Source organism: Oryx dammah, unplaced genomic scaffold (genome assembly GCF_014754425.2).
Source record: "Oryx dammah isolate SB20612 unplaced genomic scaffold, SCBI_Odam_1.1 HiC_scaffold_25, whole genome shotgun sequence".
Classification (NCBI taxonomy): domain Eukaryota; kingdom Metazoa; phylum Chordata; class Mammalia; order Artiodactyla; family Bovidae; genus Oryx; species Oryx dammah.
Window position 1 is genome coordinate 82,034,041 of NW_024070209.1, and position 21,232 is coordinate 82,055,272.

At 38.7% G+C, this 21,232-nt stretch overlaps 1 protein-coding gene across 1 annotated transcript in view; it reads left to right on the top strand.

Annotated features, from left to right (window-relative positions):
* The window catches only part of NBAS (NBAS subunit of NRZ tethering complex), a 331,331-nt gene that overhangs the window by 65,342 nt on the left and 244,757 nt on the right, over nt 1-21,232 (top strand). The window contains exons 11-13 of the mRNA XM_040225023.1: nt 304-372; nt 6,723-6,851; nt 18,262-18,325. Coding sequence (XP_040080957.1) covers nt 304-372; nt 6,723-6,851; nt 18,262-18,325 — 262 coding nt within the window. The remainder of the gene's footprint in view (nt 1-303; nt 373-6,722; nt 6,852-18,261; nt 18,326-21,232) is intronic.

Sequence of the window (21,232 nt, forward strand, 5' to 3'; positions counted from 1 at the left end):
TGGGACAGTCTCATTTGAGAAGAGCTGCTCATTAGATAGATTCTAATTTGCATAGATTGTATTAGACTTATATATATGTTTTAAAAATTTGATTATGACTTTATTTTATAAGATTTGTCACTTGGTCGATTTTTTCCCAAACAAAAACAAAATCTCACCAAGATTTCTGATACTTACTGATTTTCTTAACCATTTCGTAAAATACTAGATATGCTGTAGTTTTCATTGCATGATGAAAGGACTTTATACAATGAGGAAGTGTTCCATTGATCTTTAATTGTATGATGTGTGTTTATTTTGTAGGTACCAAAGACACTGGGATTTTTAAGGATGTTAAGTGGCAAGTTTTACAGTCGCCAGGGACAAGAACAGGTAATGCCGATTGGCTTAACTTAGAAAACATTTTCACCAAAGTCCACTTTAGGACAAAGTTGAGTGAACCTTGAACATGATAGATTTTCACCTGAATTTGCTCTTAATTATACACTATATGGGTGTATGCATTAATAAGGATTCATGAAGCTGTTCACTGAAGATTTGTGTATTTTACTATGTATGTCATTCTTATCTCAATAAGGAAAACTAAAAGAAAATTTCAAGAATGAACCTAGTCCTCTTGGGTCTGGGAATATAGCCCAAAGAAGTCTCCTGGAAGTATTATATATCTTTGAATCCTCTTATTTTATCTTACTTGGGAATTTTGTATCCTTGTCCATAATATATACTTTTTATTTGTTGATTTTAAAATATTCCTTCCCTTGCATTCCAGTTTTCTCTTTGGCCATTTCATGGAGTTTGTCTTTATCTTGCAGATGAAGAACTATATGAAAGACTAAATGCCTTGACCTCTGCCATGTACTTTATTCTTTCTAATTTACTGTGTTGCCTCTGTTGTTCTTTCTGCGACCATATTAGTTAATGAGAGCATTACTTTTTTGAGTCAGACTTCTAAACTACAGTGGGTTCAGCTATCTGCTGAACTCCTTGAGGGCAGGGATTTATGTTTGTTTTGTTCACTGCAGGTTCCCCAGAGTATAAAACAGTGCCTGGCATGTACTGTGTATTACTAAATATGTAATATTCAATAAATGTTGAGTGTTGGAAGAACAGTGCTTACAAATTCACCTTTTATTGAGCTGAATTTTTTTTTCTTTAAGCATATATAATAATTTAGAACATTTTGAATGCATGTGATAGAATTCAGTCCTTTGATCTGAATATAGCTCGTCTGTGTGAAAGGTATAATAAAATTGGAAATCACTTGTTTTTTATTGCTCTGTATAGATGATAAACAGCTGAAAAAAGTGAGACAATTTAGTGTACATACAAAGATCTGATATTTAACACTGAAAAAAGTCTCTTAGGATGGACAGTTGAAAAGTTTTACTGCAGCGTTTGAGAGAAGACAGTTCCTACTCCAAATATTGCTGCAAGTTGTAGAAGACTTTAATTAGTGTTTTTAATTAACACAAGATCAAATGGACATTTGAGCTAATGATTTAATGTGAGAAGTAGAAGTTAAAATAATGTTCACATTACTTCAGTAGCGTTTTGTTAGTATCACATTGCTACACAAGAGAATCAGTGAAGTAAGAGGAAAATATCTTTTAAAGAATTTTAGGGAGCAGTTTAAGATGGGAAGGGGTGAATAGGAAAATTGACAGTGAAGTTAATTAAAAGGGCCATAAATGAATTATTAATGTACGAAGACAGTTTACTGTGCAGAAATGTCCTTGTAAATCCTCTTGTGATACTTCTATCCCTTGATAATCACTTACCAAGTAATTAGTTTGCTAGACCACCTTCGAAGTTAAAACCTCATGGAGTAAACTGAAGTAGGTGGTAAGTGATAGTCACTGTTTTTCTTTTCCTCACCTTTATTGAGATAATTGACAAATGAAATTGTAAGACAGTTAAAGTGATGATTTGATATAGGTACATATACATTGTGAGAAGATCTTCTGCCACTGACTTAATTAATACATGTATCACCTCACATACTTACTTTTTGTGTCTCTGTTACACTTAAATCCTACCCTCAACAAATTTCAATGATACAATACAGTGTTATCACCTGTAGCTATCAGTGTTATACATTAGGTCCTCAGACTTTATTCATCTTATAACTGAAAGATTATACAACTTTATCAATCTCTGCCTTTCCTCCAGTCCCCAGCCCCTGGTAGGCAAACAGTATTCCATTCACTGTTTTTATGATTTTGACTTATGATTGCCTTTATAGATTCTGTGTGTAAGTGATACAACATAGTGTTTGCCTTTTTTTAATCTGGCTTATTTCACTTAGCAAAATGCACTCCAGTCTCATTCATGTTTTTTTGCAAATGACAGGATTTCCTTCCTTTAAAAAAGATGAATAATATTCCATGTTGAAGAATAAAGATTAATATAGCTAATTCTTTATATATTAATTTATATATAAAATAGGGATCTGCTTTCATTCTTTTGCATGTGGCTCTCCAGGTTTTCCAGTATCATTTATTGATGAGACTGTTTTCCCCATTGTGTATTCTTGGCTCCTTTGTTGTAAATTAATGGACCATATATGCTTGAGTTTAGTTCTGGCCTCTCTGTTCTATTCCATTGCCCTGTGTGTCTGTTTTTATGCCAGCTTCATGTGTGTTTAATTACTATTGGCAGTGTAATTTAAACCTGGATGTATGATGCCTCTAGTTTTGTTCTTCTTTGTCAGGATTATTTTGACTCCTTGGGTATTTTGTGGTACCATACAAATTTCAGGATTATTTTTTCTATCTCTGTAAATAATGCCTTTGTAATTTTGACAGAGATTGCATTGAATCTATAGATCACTTTGGGTAGTATGGGCATTTTAACAATAGTAATTTTTCCAGTCCATGAACATGGAATTTCTTTAAATTGTGCCTTCTTCAGGTTCTTTCATTAATGTTTTATGGCTTTCAGTATATATGTCTTTCACTTTCTTGTTTAAATTTATTCCTAAATATTTTACTGGTTTTGACACTAATGCAGTTGTTTTCTTAATTTCTCTTACTGATAGTTTGCTCTTACTGTATAGAAATTGTATGTTGATTTTTTTATCTTGCAGTTTTATAAATTTATTTATTCTAACAGGTTTTTGATGGAGTCTTTTCTATGTATAATATCATGTGATCTGCAAACTGAGCCAATTTTACTTCTTCCTTTCTGAATTGTATACCTTTTAATTCTTTTTCTTGCCTAATTGCTCTGGCTAGGACTTTTTTTGTATCACATTGATAAAAGTGCTAAGTTATGTATTATTGACCAACATTCCAGCTGTTAATGATTAAAATGAAAATGGCATTCATATTTGAGGACTGTGAAAGAAATTCACAGATATATTTTAACCAAAGTGAAAATTAGTTACATCTAAATTTTGTTGCCTTTACAACAACTTAATTTTGATAGAGAAGAGAACAAGATTGTTATTCACATAAGTTGACACATCTTAATACAATAGGCAGGGTTTGAATGTTTGAGGTTTCGTGGTATACAGTTGGTTGAAAAGCCATTTCCTCCTATTTCCAGAGCACACACTCCTGAATTCTCTTCTTTGCCAACCAACAGACTTTCCAGTTTCTAAATACTGCAGACTCTGCTCAGGTTTCTGAGTACTGCACACTCTGCTCACAGAATTCAGCATGGATTTTCTAACTGTGGCTTTACGTCTTGTGTTGCAGTTACTGACAGGATAATAAATTATGTTCTGGTCCAGAAATACCCTGCATGCTGTAGACACTCAGAAAACTTTCTACAAATAAAAAGCAGAGTTTATACTTTAGAAGGAAATCACCGTGTTTCTAAAGTAATATAGGTGACTTATCTATCTTTGGCGGGCTACAATTCAGTTCCTACTAATAAACATGTCTTCTTACTGTGCATGTTTATGGAAGTTAAACAGATAACTTGAGACTTGAAAGAAACAAACATTTAATGTGTATTTTATGTGTATGGGTGTAATGCCTGAGATTTGCTTTAAAGTCTTCCAAGGGACAGAAGTCCCCAGTGGCATTGTGGTGATTGGGGAATGACACGTGAGACAAGCTTGAAATGTTGATGTTTGTTTAAGATGGTTGTTGGGCCCATGGGTATTTATTATACTGCAGTTTCAGCTTTTGTGTGTGTGAGTGCAAATTTCTGCAACAAAATGCTCATGGAAGGGAGTGGGTACTTTGGCAGTGTGGATGTCGTGGCATCAAAGGAAACTAAGGGCATCCAGAAAAAAAAGCCAGTGGGGACATTTCAGTGAATATATTTATTGCTTAAGTGTGCAGGAAGGATGTGAGGGAGGGAGGGATGAAAACAGAAGGATGTTTAACGTATTTGTTCATTATTTCCCTGGTCATAATGCTGCTGTTAAGTTATTGACATTGTTCAGTGTACATTTTTTGGCTTAGTTTTTTTTTTTGGTGTGTGTATGTGTGTTTTTATAAACTTCCTACTTGCTTTCAAAACACTTTTTAAAAATTAAGTAATTTATTTTAATTGGAGGCTAATTACTTTACAGTATTGTGGTGGTTTTTGCATACATTGACATGAATCAGCCATGGGTGTACATGTGTTCCCCATCCTGAACCCCCCTCCCACCTCTCTCCCTCAAAGCACTTTTAGTGGAGTTGTTTAATGGAGTTCCTGCATGTTACTATACAGAGCACAGTCAGCACCTGACTAATTGTTCAGGTGCTGAAGCAATGAAGTATACTTGATCATAATTTCTACTGAGGAGCATGCCTGTCACTATTAGAAAGGCCGTGGCCTAGGTGAGGACAGTGATGGTGGTGCCGTCAGGGCACGTGGTGCTGGAGGGGAGACTTTGCATGTGGTTCAGGTCCTGCTGTTTATATAGGATGATGATCTTGGGCAAGTGTCACACTTCAGGTCTTCATCTGTAAACTCTGAAGGATGGGTAGAAAGTTCTTTTCATTAACACAGATCGGTGCTTCAGAGGCCCGTCTTGTGCAGAACCACGGAGCTAGTTGACATAGAGTTGTGAGGGGAAGATGCCAGATCCTTCATCTTCTACTTGTTGGGGCTTCCCTGGTGGCTCAGACGGTAAAGAGTCTGCCTCCAGTTTTAGAGACCCGGGTTTGATCCCTGGATCAGGAGGAATTCCCTAGACAAGGAAATGGCAACCCATTCCAGTATTCTTGCCTGGAGAGTCCCATGGGGCCGCAAAGTGTTGGACACGACTGAGCAACTTCACTTTCACTTTCATCTTCTACTCACTGTTCCATCTCCATCACAGAGGAGGAGATGTGGTATATGCAGATTTTTGCTGGATGGGCTTTTGCTTGCCTTGCTTCTCCTTCTCAAGCATTTGTATTTTAATCTCTTATATTTCATTATGCGATCTGGAATAGATCTGTTATATCCCATTAAAGTGATTTTAGTCCTCAGTGAGGAGATTAGAGTATGCTAATCTTGTCTGTTCACTCATCCAGCAGTGTCCCTCACTTCCAGAAATTCCTCTCCTTGGTTTTGATGGCCAGTGTGCCTAGTTGTTTTAGACCCGAGCATTTAAACTCTGTCTGCAGAGGCCAGGTAGATAATAATGGTGAATCAAGTCTGTTGTAAATTCTGGTTTTTTTTTGGTATAGTCATTGTTACTTTTCAGTTCTGCAGCTTTCAGCCTTAATCTTGGGGCCATAATAGAAAATAATGGGGGTTTTGGCTAGCTGGAAAGCTCATGACCCTTCCAAGAGGGTAACTACTACTTAGTTCCAGCCGATTATGCCCTTTGGGCCCTGTGTTGCCAGCTTTTCTAAATGTGCAGGAGAAATACGGTTGTGGACTGCTATTTCCTGGTCTGTTTTATTTTTTGTGGGGAGACTGCCTTAGAGCCTGTTCTTAATAAATGGTTGAATGGGAAATAGGTCTTCAGTTAGTATTTCTTCAGTTCTTCCAGTTCTGTTGTAGTTGTTCAGTAGGTAACATCTATGCTGGGGATGGTTTCTCTTGTGGTAACTGAGCAAACCTGGTGTCCTTGTGGGAAAGGACTAAGATTATGTGGACAAGTAGAACTGGGAAGGCTAGTCTTCCTCTGTGTAGCCCAGGTTTGGCCATGTAAGGTCAGTATATTACAAAGTGTCTCTGTTTTGTGGTAACACTTAGATTCCTTAAATCGAATAATTTGCCAGCAGATATGAAAAAATCTTACCCATCTAATGTGTTTCTTAAATTAAGGCATGCATTTTCCTCTAGTCGGTCTTTTATTCCCTTTGAACCCTTTTCCCCTCCATCTCTTCCTCTGCTTCTCATTCACAGCATGAATTTGTGGTTTGTCCATGGTGTAGAATGTTCCAGGCATTGTGTTCATATAGAATCTTGTAAAAATTACGAAATTCAAGAAATGCATAATTTTGTCAACAACATCAGCCCATAAGATACTGAGAACTCATGGTAATTTATGTGTGATATAAAGGAATGTTTTTATAATGCTCACTTATTTGGATTTTATATTATATGTAAATCATAACACTATAAAAAACCTTTGGGCAGGAGTCTTGTTTTTTGTTTTCTGGAGCACCTTTATAATGTTATGAAGCATAAAAAAAAAAATAATGTTATGAAGCTGTCCTAGTCCTTAATTATGCGAGACTGCTTACGACACGGCAACCCTGAAGGACGATATTAATTTCTGGAAGTTATTTCTATTGGCTACAAGTCCCTTGCTCTGACATTACTGTAATATAATTGTTGTCTAGGATGGGATCTTCAAGATGAGCCTCTCTCCAGATGGGACTCTCCTTGCAGCCATTCATTTCTCAGGAAAGCTAAGCATCTGGGCCATCCCGTCTCTGAAGCAGCAGGGGGAGTGGATGCAACACGAGCAGGTGTGTCTCTCGATTGTGATTATTCCTAGAATGATTCTTTTGTGAGGGTGAGTGCTGACAATACAGATTTCATTTTTGTGATATTTTACGTTTATTTAAAATGTGGCTCACAGCTATTATTTATTCTGATCATTCCTAAGCTGTCCTTTGTTTAAAATATTATCACAGTAGCAGGACAAATCAGGAACAGAGCAGCACTCCTTGCTGATACTGATCTGCAGAACGGGACACTGTATCCTGAGTGTCCTCTGTCCACTGAACTCTGCATGTCCCCTGCCTCCTCGTTCCCCAAATACAGAATGGAGATGTTAATTTTTCAGCAAAAGTGAGCTAATATCAAAGACTCAAAAGGTCATTTTCTTCAAAAGAGTTCCCCTTCTTTCCAGATCTTGTAGTTCCAGTAATCCTGGGCTTCCTTCAGGTTGAAGGGTGTTCTCTTTACTTCTAAGGCAGTTAGAGAAGATACAGAGAAAAATAGAACTGTTCAGCTTTTTAGTGTCTGGAAATGATAGAGTTTGAGAGGTAAACAATTGAGTTGGTTAAGAACAGATAGAATCAACATCTATTGTAATCTAAAATCAGCATGGCCGAGCCTCTTCATCCTAACCCCCACCAGAAAAGGTTAGGAAAAAGCAGACACCTGTGAGTGTTCCCTGGTAGCCCACTGGTTAGGATTCCAGGCTTTTCACTGGTGTGGCCAGGGTTCATTTCCTCATCTGGGAACTCCTGCAAGCTACATGGCCCAAACAAAAAATAGATGCCTGTGAAAACATCCTTAAAAACCCTGGGCCAGTTCCTTTATTTCTAGCTGTATTAAGATTTTCTAGCCTGTGTTTTTAAGCAGTAAATTATTTAAGTGGAAAAAAGATAAAATAAAATCAGCATGGGCAGGTGAGGTCTGCTTGTCTAATGCCATGTGTTGTGATAGAATGAAGATTTAAGAAAATTGCTTTCGAGTGCATGCAGCTTATGTTATAAATGGTTTAATCCTCTGAGGATCATTTTGTATGTCAGCCCTGTGAGTGTTGATTCTCCTTCCCTCGTATCTGCATGCCCCTTTCCTGGAGGAATATCCGGCCATCAGCTTTGGTGATAGTTTTGTGATTCTGGATAGAAATATATTCCCTGAAAGATATGAACAGATCAAGGTCTTTCTATTAGCATTCTTTTGAATTTTATTTCATCAGAATGCGCCATTGAAAGAATTCTTAATTAGGAAACAGCATTTTGTGTTTCTCAGCCTAGAGGAAAAGAGAAAGGGTCTCTACATTTTCATACTCTTTCACAGACTTTGTTTTTGCTGTTTTTTTCTCTTAGAAACAATTTTAGGAAGATTTTTTTCCCTCCCTAATTCCTCCTTGTGTTGAATTTAATTTGATCTCCACATCTCAGCCACTCTCACTCACTGGATCTAAATTTGCTCTAAATAGAAGAGATCTTCCTCAGTTTTCAACCTCAGTAACCAAATACAGGGACATTCTTTCTGTCTCTTGTGAAATGAGAGCTAAGTTGACTTGTATCTTCCCTCTAGAAGTGAAGTGGATCAGCTCCTAAAACTTTGTTTAATATGTTCAGCTGGGCTCATCAGATAATTGATCCAGAAGGTACCATGCATTTTTCATGGTTGTCAGTGTACAGTGATGAAGTATTTACCTTTCATTATTGGAACAGACCCTGATGTTCTATTTTATGTGGGAAATTTTACATTTGGGCAAACTTCTTCTTTAAAGGTGAACACTGATTATTAAAGTCGTTTATAATAGAAGCATTGATCGAGTTCTGAAGCACACTTCATATTTCATCTTTTGAGTATCCTGGAATGTCATACATATTGAATAAGTACTATTTTAAAAAAAATTCATTAGTATGCTCTTTTTTTAAAAAAATTCTGGATGCTTTTTTTGCTTGCATAGATCAATTGCATCTGTTGTCTTTATTGGCACACATTTGAATTTTTAACTGGCTAGACATTTTAATCCTTATTTGCCAATCAATTTCATTATAATTTATTATACTTCAGCTCATGAATGTTATTCATTAACTTTTAATAATGATTCTCTTAAAAACACAAAAATTGTTTAAGAATCTTAACTCAGGAGTGAGTAAATTTAAATATCTCAGTGGTTTGGAATAGGTCATCAGAAAAGTAATGTGAAAAGAAACGAAGGGACTTCAGAAATGGCCATAGGGATCCACGGGAGGGGTGAGTTCAGGCCAGGAATTTGCCTATGGTGTTGTCGTAGGGACTGAGTCTTTTGAACAGAAATACTCTGAGAGTTTAGAAGGCAGTTCGTCAGGAATTGCTGAAGCCCGGTGTTTGTGTCGTACCTCCGAGTTTCCACCTCACCCCTATAGCTCTGATTCAGTGCTCCTCATACAGCCTGTAGACAAGATGGTACGATGATACAGCTTCTAGCTAGTTGTACCTTTTATTATAATTTGCACATTTGGGGGTCTTATGTATCAGTTTCTTTTTATTTGCTTGGTATAAATTACCTCCTTTGAATGCCTAAGTAAACTGGAAGAAAGAGGATTTAGGACTCACAAAACTGAAAACCATGGACCCTAGTTGCCATCACCGGGGACATTTTCAAGTAGTGGGGTCCTTTGCTGAGGGGTCCATGGTTTAGTGATGTCCTTGGAGCTGATCCTACTTTTGGTGCCATTCTCACTGCTGCTCAGCACATCCTCATTCCAGAGTGCTGCCCCTCTCAGGCTGGGGGCTGCCAGCGCCTCCCTTGACTGCTGCTGCTCAGCACCTGGAAAGACTCTAGCTGAACAGAACTGAATCTGCCCTCTGAGACCCCTGCCAGTGCTAGCTTCACAGTAAATTCTTGTGCAAAGCTGAGAACAGGGAGGCCATTTAACCTTATCCATTCTGAGGTTATGGTTGGAATACTGTACCGGCTCCTCCATTTACCTATCATCTTTTCTCGTCTGGTCATTATGCTGTTTACACCTGCTCCCTGAACCCTCCTCTCCTGCTCCCTATTTTTGTCTAACCCTTTTTTTGTTTTACTTTCTGAAACTTCATTCCATCAATAAACAAGTTTCTAGGAGGCTTCAGCATTTTTACAGAGCATTCTGAAATAAATGTATCAGGTTTACAGAACTCAGTAGGATTGAGGTGCAGGTATATAATAGTCTTGTAGGTTTTATAAAATTAACTCTAATTATATATATTAAATAATAACCTCTATTTACTGAGCGCTTGCTTTGCCTTAGGGTTTTTCAGCAAGTAGGCAGTAGACCTGAGGTTTGGTTTCATGGCCCTTTGGCTCTGATGTCTATGCTCTTTCCGTGACCATGTGAGAAAATAAATATATTTTTAAAAAGGTGGGGAAAACCCTATTGGTTAAGCTTTTTATCAGGCTTTATTTATTTGATCTTTAAAAGAAGAGAGACAAATTCTTTTTCTCAGTGCACTTAATACAGATTTCTTCAGCCCTCTCAGATATGTTGAACTCTAGAGCTGTTAATAGTTAGTGTGTACCAGATACTAGAATAAGTAATTGAGAAAGCCTCTCGCTGATAAACCCTTAACTTTATGATGGATATCTACTGTACTTCTGATGTGGTGACATGAGGTGAGGGTGTTAACTGTTCAACAAAAGGAGTTTGAACAATCATACCGTGTTTGAGTCTTTCACCTGTATTCGGGGGATTAATCACATTGGGTATTGGACATTTTAGATTTGGACTTGAATGTCTGGAGAGAGTCACAAAATCTAGTGTACTAGTCAGATAACAGAGAACAAGCTAGTGGTTACCAGTAGAGAGAGGGAAGAGGGGAGCAGTAAGATATGGGTAGGGGATTAAGGGGTACAAACTTTTTATGTATAAAATAAGCTGCAAGAATATATTGTATAGCACAGGAAATATAGCCAATATTTATAAATGGAGTCTAACCCATAAAATTTTTGCATCAGTGTTGTACACCTGTAACTTAATGTAATACTGTACATAAAGTATACTTAAGTAAAAAAATGTCAAATAGTGCAGTCAGTAAATGTAGTAAAACTTGAATGTAACAGTGCTATATAGAGTAGTTGTTGCTTATAATATTATCATAAAATAATAAAGTTCAAGTATTTGAATCTGTACTGAGTCTTAGAGTAGAAAATGTAATAAATCACAGTCCTTTGCCCTTAACACATTCATAGTCTTGCAAGGGAAATTATTAACAAATTAAGAAAATAATGTGTTAATATTTTGCTTCTGTTGGTGGTGTTGGGGGTGGGGATTATTGGGAGTAAATGGTGTTTATATAGTAAAGCTTGGCTGTCAACAGCAATTTTATTGCTTTTGTTTACTTCACAATCTTATTAATCAGAACATGCTTTTAGCTCATTTTAAGAGATGGGAATAGTGCTGAAGAAAGTTAATTTAGATTGCTAAATGTTAGAATCAATGTTCCATTTTGACTCAGGTCCTCTGACTTCATAGGTCATGCCTGCCCCCCTGCCATCCCCCAGAGACTCTTCTTACAACATTTACATGTAGAAATCCTGACTTTAAGTGGGGAAGTTGGGTACTAGCTAAGATGTTAATGGGAAACAAGGAGAGACAACTCATGTGGTTTATATGAATGGCACCTGGAGTTGTGTGCTTCATTATGTAGAGATAACTGGGAATGTGAAAATACTAATAAGCAAGAGGCACAGTGTAACTTCTCTGGTGGCTCAGACAGTAAAGAATCTGCCTGCAATGTAGGAGACCCAGGTTCAGTCCCTGGGTTGGGAAGATCCCTTGGAGAAAGGAATGGCTACCCATTCCAGTATTCTTGCCTGGGGAATTCTATCGACCGAAGACCCTGGCAGTCTACAGTCGATGGAGTCGCAAAGAGTTGGCCATGACTGAGCGACTAATACTTTCACTCTCTGACTTTTTCATACTGTCACTTACCAAATATGTGGTGTCATTTTGTATATTCATCCCTGGCTGAAAATATTGAAAAACCCTTAAACAACTGAAAAACACTTCCAAAAGCTGCTCTTTTTTCATTTGTCCAGCAATAGTCTAGTGACCTTGGGCCAGGTTAGCGCAAGCTTTGGATTTCTTTGTGGCTTCTCTGGGAAACAAATGGACAGCCAATTAGTTTAAAATGGTGCATATAATGTATGGAGACTTAGTGTATATAGGGTATGGGGACTTATACTAAAGTATAAGACTATAGTATACTGTTTACCTCTAGTATACTAAAGTATATATACTTATAAGTACTATATACTTATAAGTACTATATACTTAAATATGTACTATATATACACTTATATATGTATTAGTTCAGGCACTCAGTCACGCCCGACTCTTTGTGACCCCATGGACTGCAGCACGCCAGGCTTCCCTGTCCATCACCAACTCCTGGAGCTTGCTCAAACTCATGTCTGATGAGTCAGTGATGCCATCCAACCATCTCATCCTCTGTCGTCCCCTTCTCCTCCTGCCTTCAATCTTACCCAGCATCAGGGTCTTTTCCCAATGAGTCATTTCTTTGTATCAGGTGGCCAATGTATACTATAGTATATAAGACCTTATACACTAAATAGTGTATATAGTATATAGGGACTTAAGACTTCACCTTCTAATACAGGGGGTGTGGATTCAATTCTCTGGTTGGGGAGCTAAGATCCCACATGCCTCATAGCCAAGAAACCAAAACATAAAATAGAAGCAGTATTGTAACAAGTTCAATGAAGACTTTAAAAATGGTCCACATCAGTTCAGTTCAGTTCAGTTCAGTCACTCAGTCGTGTCTGACTCTTTGCGACCCCATGAACTACAGCACGCCAGGCTTCCCTGTCCATCACCAACTCCTGGAGTTCACTCAAACTCACGTCCATCGAGTCGGTGATGCCATCCAGCCATCTCATCCTCCGTCATCCCCTTCTCTTCCTGCCCCCAGTCCCTCCCAGCATCAGAGTCTTTTCCAATGAGTCAACTCTTCGCATCAGGTGGCCAAAGTACTGGAGTTTCAGCCTTAGCATCATTCCTTCCAAAGAACACCCAGGACTGATCTCCTTTAGAATGGACTGGTTGGATCTCCCTGCAGTCCATGGGACTCTCAAGAGTCTTCTCCAGCACCACAGTTCAAAAGCATCAATTCTTCGGTGCTCAGCCTTCTTCACAGTCCAACTCTCACATCCATGACTGCTGGAAAAACCATAGCCTTGACTAGATGGACCCTTGTTGGCAAAGTAATAATATCTCTGCTTTTAAATATGCTATCCAGGTTGGTCATAACTTGCCTTCCAAGGATTAAGCATCTTTTAATTTCATGGCTGCAGTCACCATCTGCAGTGATTTTGGAGCCCAAAAAATAAAGTCTGACACTGTTTCCACTGTTTCCCTATCTATTTCCCATGAAGTGATGGTACCGGATGCCATGATCTTAATTTTCTGAATGTTGAGCTTTAAGCCAACTTTTTCACTCTCCTCTTTCACTTTCATCAAAAGGCTTTTTAGTTCTTCTTCACTTTCTGCCATAAGGGTGGTGTCATCTGAGGTTTTGGATATTTCTCCCGGCAATCTTGATTCCAGCTTGTGCTTCTTCCAGTCCATTGTTTCTCATGATGTACTCTGCATAGAAGTTAAATAAGCAGGGTGACAATATACAGCCTTGACGTACTCCTTTTCCTATTTGGAACCAGTCTGTTGTTCCATGTCCAGTTCTAACTGTTGCTTCCTGACCTGCATATAGGTTTCTCAGGAGGCAGGTCAGGTGCTCTGGTATTCCCATCTCTTTCAGAATTTTCCATAGAGAGAGTATGTGCGTGCTAAGTTGCTTCAGTCATGTTTGGTTCTCACTCTTTGAGACTCCATGGACTGTAGCCCGCTAGGCTCCTCCGTCCATGGGAGATTCTCCAGATAAGAATACTAGAGGGGGTTACCATGCCCTCCTTCAGGGGATCTTCCTGACTCAGGGATTGAGTCTCCTATGTCTCTTGCATTGGCAGGCAGGTTCTTTACCTCTGGCACCACCTGGGAATCCCATGTAGTATATAGTCAGCTTACAGCTTTACCTTGAATGTTGGCCTGAGAAAAAAATTAATGTTTCTGTTGCCTGATATGGACTTAAAGTCTTTTACCAAATTGTGAATTTAGCTTGTCTGGGCCTTTCTTCAAGCAATACAGTACCCTATTAGTTTTTATAATACTATGCTTTGTTTGAATGAGTGTTTTCTCTGTAAAATCTAATGATTAAAGATGGTTTGGAAGGGTCTATTCTGATTTACTTCTATCCAGTTTTCAGTTGATTAAATACTTTGGCTTTCATTGTCAATACGAAAATCCATCTGGCTAGAAATCTGTATTAAGTTTTGTTCATGTTTGGAATATATAGTAAAATTGCCAGAGTGATTTTCATTTCCAGCATTTCCCATATGTTATGTTTATATATTTACGTCTCATTTTTGGCCTTAATTTTTCTCTGAAGAAGTTTTATTACTTGCTTATTTGTGCTTCCTTAGATGTAGTAGACACAAGACTTACCATTTCCATTTGATTTTATTTTCTCTTTGACACGTAGTAGGTGCTAGAGTAATTTTGTGAAGGGGATGACTCAGGGGGAGGATGATAGTTCTTGTGATTAATCGGGATCTTATCCACAGCTGTTTTCACAGCTTCACTAGACTGTCAGTTCTTTGAGAAGAGACACTGAACACAGGTTTCTTTCCTGAGATCTAACAGAGGGCTTGGCGTGTTAAATACTGATAAATGTTCGTGGAATGAATAAGCATTTAAAGGTTACTTTCATGCTATTGGTGACAGGGTCTTTGTTATGTTTAGCTTCAAGCCATTAAAAAGAAGTCAACAATAAAATCCTTAAATCTGAGAAGATAGATTTAAGCCTAATGCATTAGCCATAATAGCCTTTCTGTACAAAATCTATAACTGTATTCTTGGGGCATCCTCCTAGGCTGTTTTCAGACATATGGTAGCATGTCATACAGGGAAGAGTGATATGGAGGTTATTTCTCAGAATGTATCAACACAGTACTGGGAGTGAATGCCAACTCTGTACTTTTGTAGAAGTCTTGGGAGCTTGGTGATCCTATCCTCAAAGCAACAGCCTCCAGAGTTTGTGTCAGATGCTGTAAAGCAGAGCCAGACCATGGTTCTCACAGTAAAGTCCTTGGGGTTCTAGGGTGGTAAGTTTGGGCCAGTTTTACTAGTACGAGGGAAGCAGTGGGAATGTCAGCTTAGAAAGTGGTGAGGGACAAGCCATCAGGATAATGGTCTGGCAGGTCACCTCTGCCTGAGGCAGAGTTAAGTTTGGGATTTTGTTTGCTCTTCTTTCTTAAATATACTGTACAGATAATTCTGTCAAACTCCCACATATTATAAAGTTGAATGCTTAGTTCAGACATGTAAACTGAATTGCTATGTACTCCTAAGATAAAGATACAGTTAGATATATACTCCAAAGAATTTAAAACAGGTACTCAGACACAGTACATTTGCATACATGTTCACAGCAGCCACAAGCTGGAAACAAGCCAAATCTTCATTAATACAAGGATGAACAAACAGATCATGGTATATACTTGTGATAGAATATTATGCAACCATATAAAAGAAATGAATGTGACATCTTAGGTCAGTCTTGGGAACATTATTATAATCAAAAGAAGCCGGACAAACAAAGTTACCTACTGTTTGAACCCATTTATATAAAATATCCAGAATAGGTGAATCCTCAGAATCAGAGGGTACCTTGCTGATGGCTGGGGAGAAGGGAGGAGCGAAGTAAAGGTGCAATGACTAAGCGGTTTTATTTTGAAGTGATAAAAAGGTTTTGGAACCAGATGGAGGTGGCAGAACACTGTGAATGTACTAAATAGCACTAATTTATTCGTTTAAAAGTGGTTGATTCTATGTTATGTTCATATCAGCTCAATGAAAAAATGATCTCATTAATCCTCTTTTCCCCGCAAACCACCCAAGCAGAAAGAATGCGTAGAATTAGAATAAGATGCCCTGTTGTCTTGTACCTTTTTTTCTTTTTTCTGAATAAGGCTCGTATTTCCCTACCTGTGTCCTTTGCGTGTTGTATTCTCTGACTGGAATGTCGTCCTCCGTCCATGTTCCACAGCCAAGTCTTACCCAGCTAGCAGTGTATACAGCACCATCAGGCTTTCTTTGTTCCTCTTCAACTCCCTTATCTGTGTCTGACTCTTTGCAAACTCCTGCCACCCACCCTTCCCCCCATGGACTGTAGTCCACCAGGCTCCTTTGTCCATGGAATTTTACAGGTAAGAATACTGCAGTGGGTTGCCATTCACTTCTCCAGGGGATCTTCCCAACCCAGGGACTGAACCCGTGTCTTGCCTGTACCACAGTGGCAGGTGGATTCTTTACCCTTGCACCACCTGGGAAGCCCTCATCTTCCTGAAGCCTATATCCAAAATCATCTCTTCATCCTTTGAGGACCCCTAGCACTCTTATCTGTAGGTCTTTTTTGGGCCAGTTACCAAATTTGACCTTGGGTTATAGTTTTTTATACCCATTTCTTAGTTATATCCTTGAGTATGGGGCCTGTAATGTCTGATTTTTTTCTTTTTTTCTTTCACAGTGTAAGCACGCAGTGTTCATTGGCTAAATATCAGGAGAGACCACACTTTTGAGGAGGCGTGGGTATATTTGTACTATGCCAACTTAGTTTTTCTATAGCTTAGCCATCCTAGTTAGAACTCAGCGATCCAAAAGATTGATGAGTTCATTCCCTCATTCAGCATTTAGCTGGTGTGACAGGTGGGCCCTGACCGATGCTGGGAGTGCGAGGACCACAGACAGAGACCTGGAGGCAGGGGGAGAGCTCTTCACCTTGTTTTTAGCATGGGTTTCACAAGAGGAGACACCTGTTGTTTAAACAATCTCCGTGGAACAGCCTGGTCCCAGAATGTGGAGCTTGGCTCTGTCGACTCTTATACTACTTGTTCATGGTCCTCTGGCTCATCTCTGAATTCTGACAGAATTGAAAGGTTCTTCTGAAAATATTTCTGCCAATGAGATGACTTCTCACAAAAGTTCTTGTGAAATTTCTCTGTAATCTGTACATCTTTTAGTTTACCCAAAGCTGAATCATAGTTATTGTTATTTGTGGGGCTTAAAGTTTGGAAGTGTTGCTCCACACTGCCCTTGTGTCCTCTAGAATGTAAGTGGGAGGCTCCCATGGAGTCACATAAACAGATGCTGGCGGGCATCTGTGCTGTCGTGGAGGTGCAGCTGCCGACTCAGAGGCATTGAAAGCTTCTAAGGTGCCTTATAAACGGTCAGATAATGATCTTAATTTAGTTATTTTCTGTGGCACATACCTTATTTTAATTCTTTGAAACTTAATCTTTTTTTTTTTTTAAATTAAGTAAGCTAGGACAATCCGTTTCTTTCCCTAGTATATAAATAGCCTTATATGACAACTTTTTATTTTTTTCTGAAAAAGAATTGTATCTTCTGTTCTCAGGGACCACTCATAGTGACTTGTCACAGTAGTGGAGAGCAGAAAGTACTCTCAGGCTGTGGAAAAAAATGCCAGTTTCAATACTGTAACATATTAGCCACCGATAATTTGATAACAGTGCATACATGCTTATTCTCTTGCCTTAGATGAAAAGGCACATACTGACATAGTAGAGCCTCACTTTTTTTAGGCTTAAGATTTCAGATAACCCCCAGCTGGTATTTTGTTGTCCGCCCCCTCCCCCCATATTGTTGTGATTCTGGAGGTTATGGAATTAACAGCGGGCCTGGGAAATGTCAGACAGTGGCTAATCTCAGTTGTTTTGTTATGTTTGAGAGATAGTGATGTGTCCTGACATTCACAAAAGTGGGTATGGCGTTGTGTTGCCATGAGATTAGACAATGCATGTATTGAATTTGAGGATTGCCTGGTTATATATATATATATTTTAAATTTAGTAGATATTCAGTCATAGAAAGTTGGAAGTGGGGTTAACACGAAAGTTATGGGGTCCAGCCTTGGAGCTGTGGGAGCTGAGGCCTGAAGGGTTGCTCAGGTTATGAGCAGGGTAGCATTTCCATCCAGGGCACTGTTTTACTCACAACAGCATAGCTGTTCTCCTCCCAGTATGCGTGTGCATGTGTGTCTGCACGCACGCACAGAACTGTTAGTGGAGTCTCCTTTCATTTGTATGAATTATGTTCCTGCTGTCATTGTTCTGATGCTATTATCTTCATTAAATTGAGTCACAGTACTTGCATGTGCACCTCTGCAGTGTACGAACAATTGCTCTTCAAGACCTTGGAAAGATATTTCAACTAGGTGTCACTAAGATCAAAGGAAAGCGTCATTTCTGTTTGCTGTTAAAACAGGCCAAAGTTCTTGATGATGTTCTTATAATTTTCTTACCTTGTTGAACAAAGAATTTATGTGCCTGTGTTTCAAATTCAGCCAGGCTACGATGACCTTAATCCTGATTGGAGACTCTCTACTGAGAAGAGAAAAAAAATCAAAGGTGAGTTGTATGATGTGTAATAAGTAAAACCTCAAGAGACTCTTCACCTTTAGTAAAGGTGCGTATGATAAAGAATATGTAGGGGAAGGAAAACTTTTTTTCTTTCTACTATTATAGGTTCTCTGGCTGGGGCCTTATAAAATGGGGTTGACAAAAGATAGATTAATAAGAGAAATAAGCAGAAGTTTGTTAATGTGTACTTTGAGTTGGTACATGGAGTAACTCAGAGGGTTGATTAGAAATTGGGCTTATATAGCATCAAAGAAGCAGTTTCTAGAGAAGTGTGACGACAAAGGAAAAGTAGTTGGGATTTCTCAGTTTAGTTCAGTTGCTCAGTCGTGTCCGACTCTTTGTGACCCCATGGACTACAGTACTTCCCGGTCCATCACTAACTCCTGAAGCTTGTTCAAACTCATGTCCATTAAGTCGGTGATGTCATCCAGCCATCTCATCCTCTGTCGTCCCCTTCTCCCGCCTTCAATTTTTCCCAGCATCAGGGTCTTTTCAGATGAGTCAGTTCTTCACACCAGGTGGCCAAAGTATTGGAGTTTCAACTTCAACATCATTGCTTCCAATGTACTAACCAGGCCTGACCCTGTTTAGCTTCCAAGATCAGACAAAATAGGGAGTGTTCAGGGTGGTGTGGCTGTAGACTGGAGTTTCTAGCAGTGGCAAATATGTGGGGAAAGTAATGGGATATAAGCACTAGTTTGTGATGTAGATTCCTTTGGTGCTGTCTCTGGCCTCATAAGAGCTGAAATTTGTCTCCAGTCATGAACTCTTGTTCCTCCTGGCAGAGAGTGAAGAGAACAACTTTGTACATTTATGTCCTTTGTTGTTGGTGTTTAGTTGTGAAGTCGTGTCCAACTGTCACCCTATGGACTGTAGCCGGCCAGACTCCTCTGTCCCTGGGATTTTCCAGGCAAGAGTACTGGAGTGGGGTGCCATTTCCTCCTCCAGTGGATCTTCCAGACCCAGGAACTGAACCCACGTCTCCTGCATTGGCAGGCGGATTCTTTACCACTGAACCATCAGGAAAACCAAAATTTTTGTCCTACTTTTAGGCAAATAGAGGACAGAAAGCTTTTCTTGTATCTGCTTCTTCTTCCCTGCCTCCAGCCCCAAATAATCCTTACACCAGAGTGGCATATTTTGGGGTGGCATATTCTGCCACCCTGCATATAAAAGTCTCTAGATAATTCTGCTTCACTTTGGAATGAACACTAAGATTTTGTAGAATGGGGACAAGACAACAGATCCAACTTTCTGCTGCCCAGGTGTTAATATTTCATGTTTTCCCAAGGCCAAGTCAGAGCTGTGTCAGGCAGCATGGCTCTCCTACCTCAAGCCAGCATGGAGACAGCAGGTTCACAGGTCATACGTGTGGTCCTTTGTAAATAAGTGTGCAGGAGATCGCAGAAAGGGATTTTTCAAAGGGGAAACTGAGCAGTTATCACTGGGGCCGGGCTGAGCATGTGGTAGGTAGTAAGTAATGAGAGATTGGAGGGATTTTTTTTTTTCATATATTTCCCATGTCTAAATGATTATTATTTTTTAGTAATGAGCATGTATTACTTTTATAAATAAATAAAGCCTGCATTATTTACAGTTAATTAGAAGCAGTATTGATTATTTAATTGGTAGATGAAAACTAAAAATAGCAATTTAAAAGTTAAGACTTTGACTAATCAGTTCTTTCTTTTTTTCTGGTGAAACTCCCCTAGTTCAATACTTCTGAATTTTTAAGTGTCTCCTATAAAATGAATCATAGTTACCAGGCTTCAAAATCTTTATTAAATTATGCTTCTAATTACATTTAAATAGCTTAAAAGTGTTGATTCATTTATATCATCTGTCATGTTCGTATATTCACTTTTGTTAAATAATCATCCAAAATACTCATTTAGAAAAACATTTTTGAGAAAATAATTTGTCAAAGCAGAAAATTGACAACATATTTAAATGATGTGCTCTTTTTCGTCCCCCTTTACGTTAAGCTATAAGCTGAGGAACATTGATTTTTCTGTTTTCTTGGAATTCCTTATTTATATAGATTGCTTTAGGCTTAAATAGGAAGATGTTGAGTTATTATAGTCTTTGTTTTTTAATTAAAATAATGGATTATTCTAATAGAGTTAATTTCCTATTTTAGTTTTTTCTTGGCTGTGCTTCACCACTTCTGGGATCTTTGTTCCCCAACCAGAGATCAAACCCAGGTCAGGGCAGTGAAGGGACTGGGTTCTAACCACTGGGAAACCAGGGAATTCCACTAACCTATTTTGCTCAAATGTTTACATATATTTTAAAGTTTATGGTTTACTGTTTTATGTATTACCATTCAGCCTCATCAGATTGTCAGTGGAACAAGTAAGGAATGAAAAGGGCAATAAAATTAGAATAAATATCATGCTATTTCCTTTTGAATGCCTCAGTTTGGTGAACTGCAGTTCATTTTTATCTTCCCCCACCCCACCCATTTCTTTACTGGTCTTGAATGTGTTTTCCTCTTTCTGAATAGCTGCGGATGTGTGTGCTCAGTCGCTCAGTCGTGTCCGACTCTTTGCGGGCCCCACCAGGCTCCTTTGCCTGTGGAATTTTCCAGGCATGAATACTGGAGTGGGTTGTTGTGTACTTCTTCAGGGGATCTTCCCAACCCAGGGATCGAACCCACATCTCTTATGTTTCCTGCATTGGTAGGCAGATTCTTTACCACTAGTGCCACCTGGGAAGCTCCAGTTACAAAGGTAGGGGAGAAAAATTTTTTCCTTCTACCCTACTAGATTCTGAAATCAACTACGACCCAGTAAATTGAACTAACAAAGAACTGATTAATAAGGAAAAAAAGCATGCACTTTTACTTACTATGTTTTAGGGACATGGGCGCCTTCCCAAGGAAATGAAGACCTG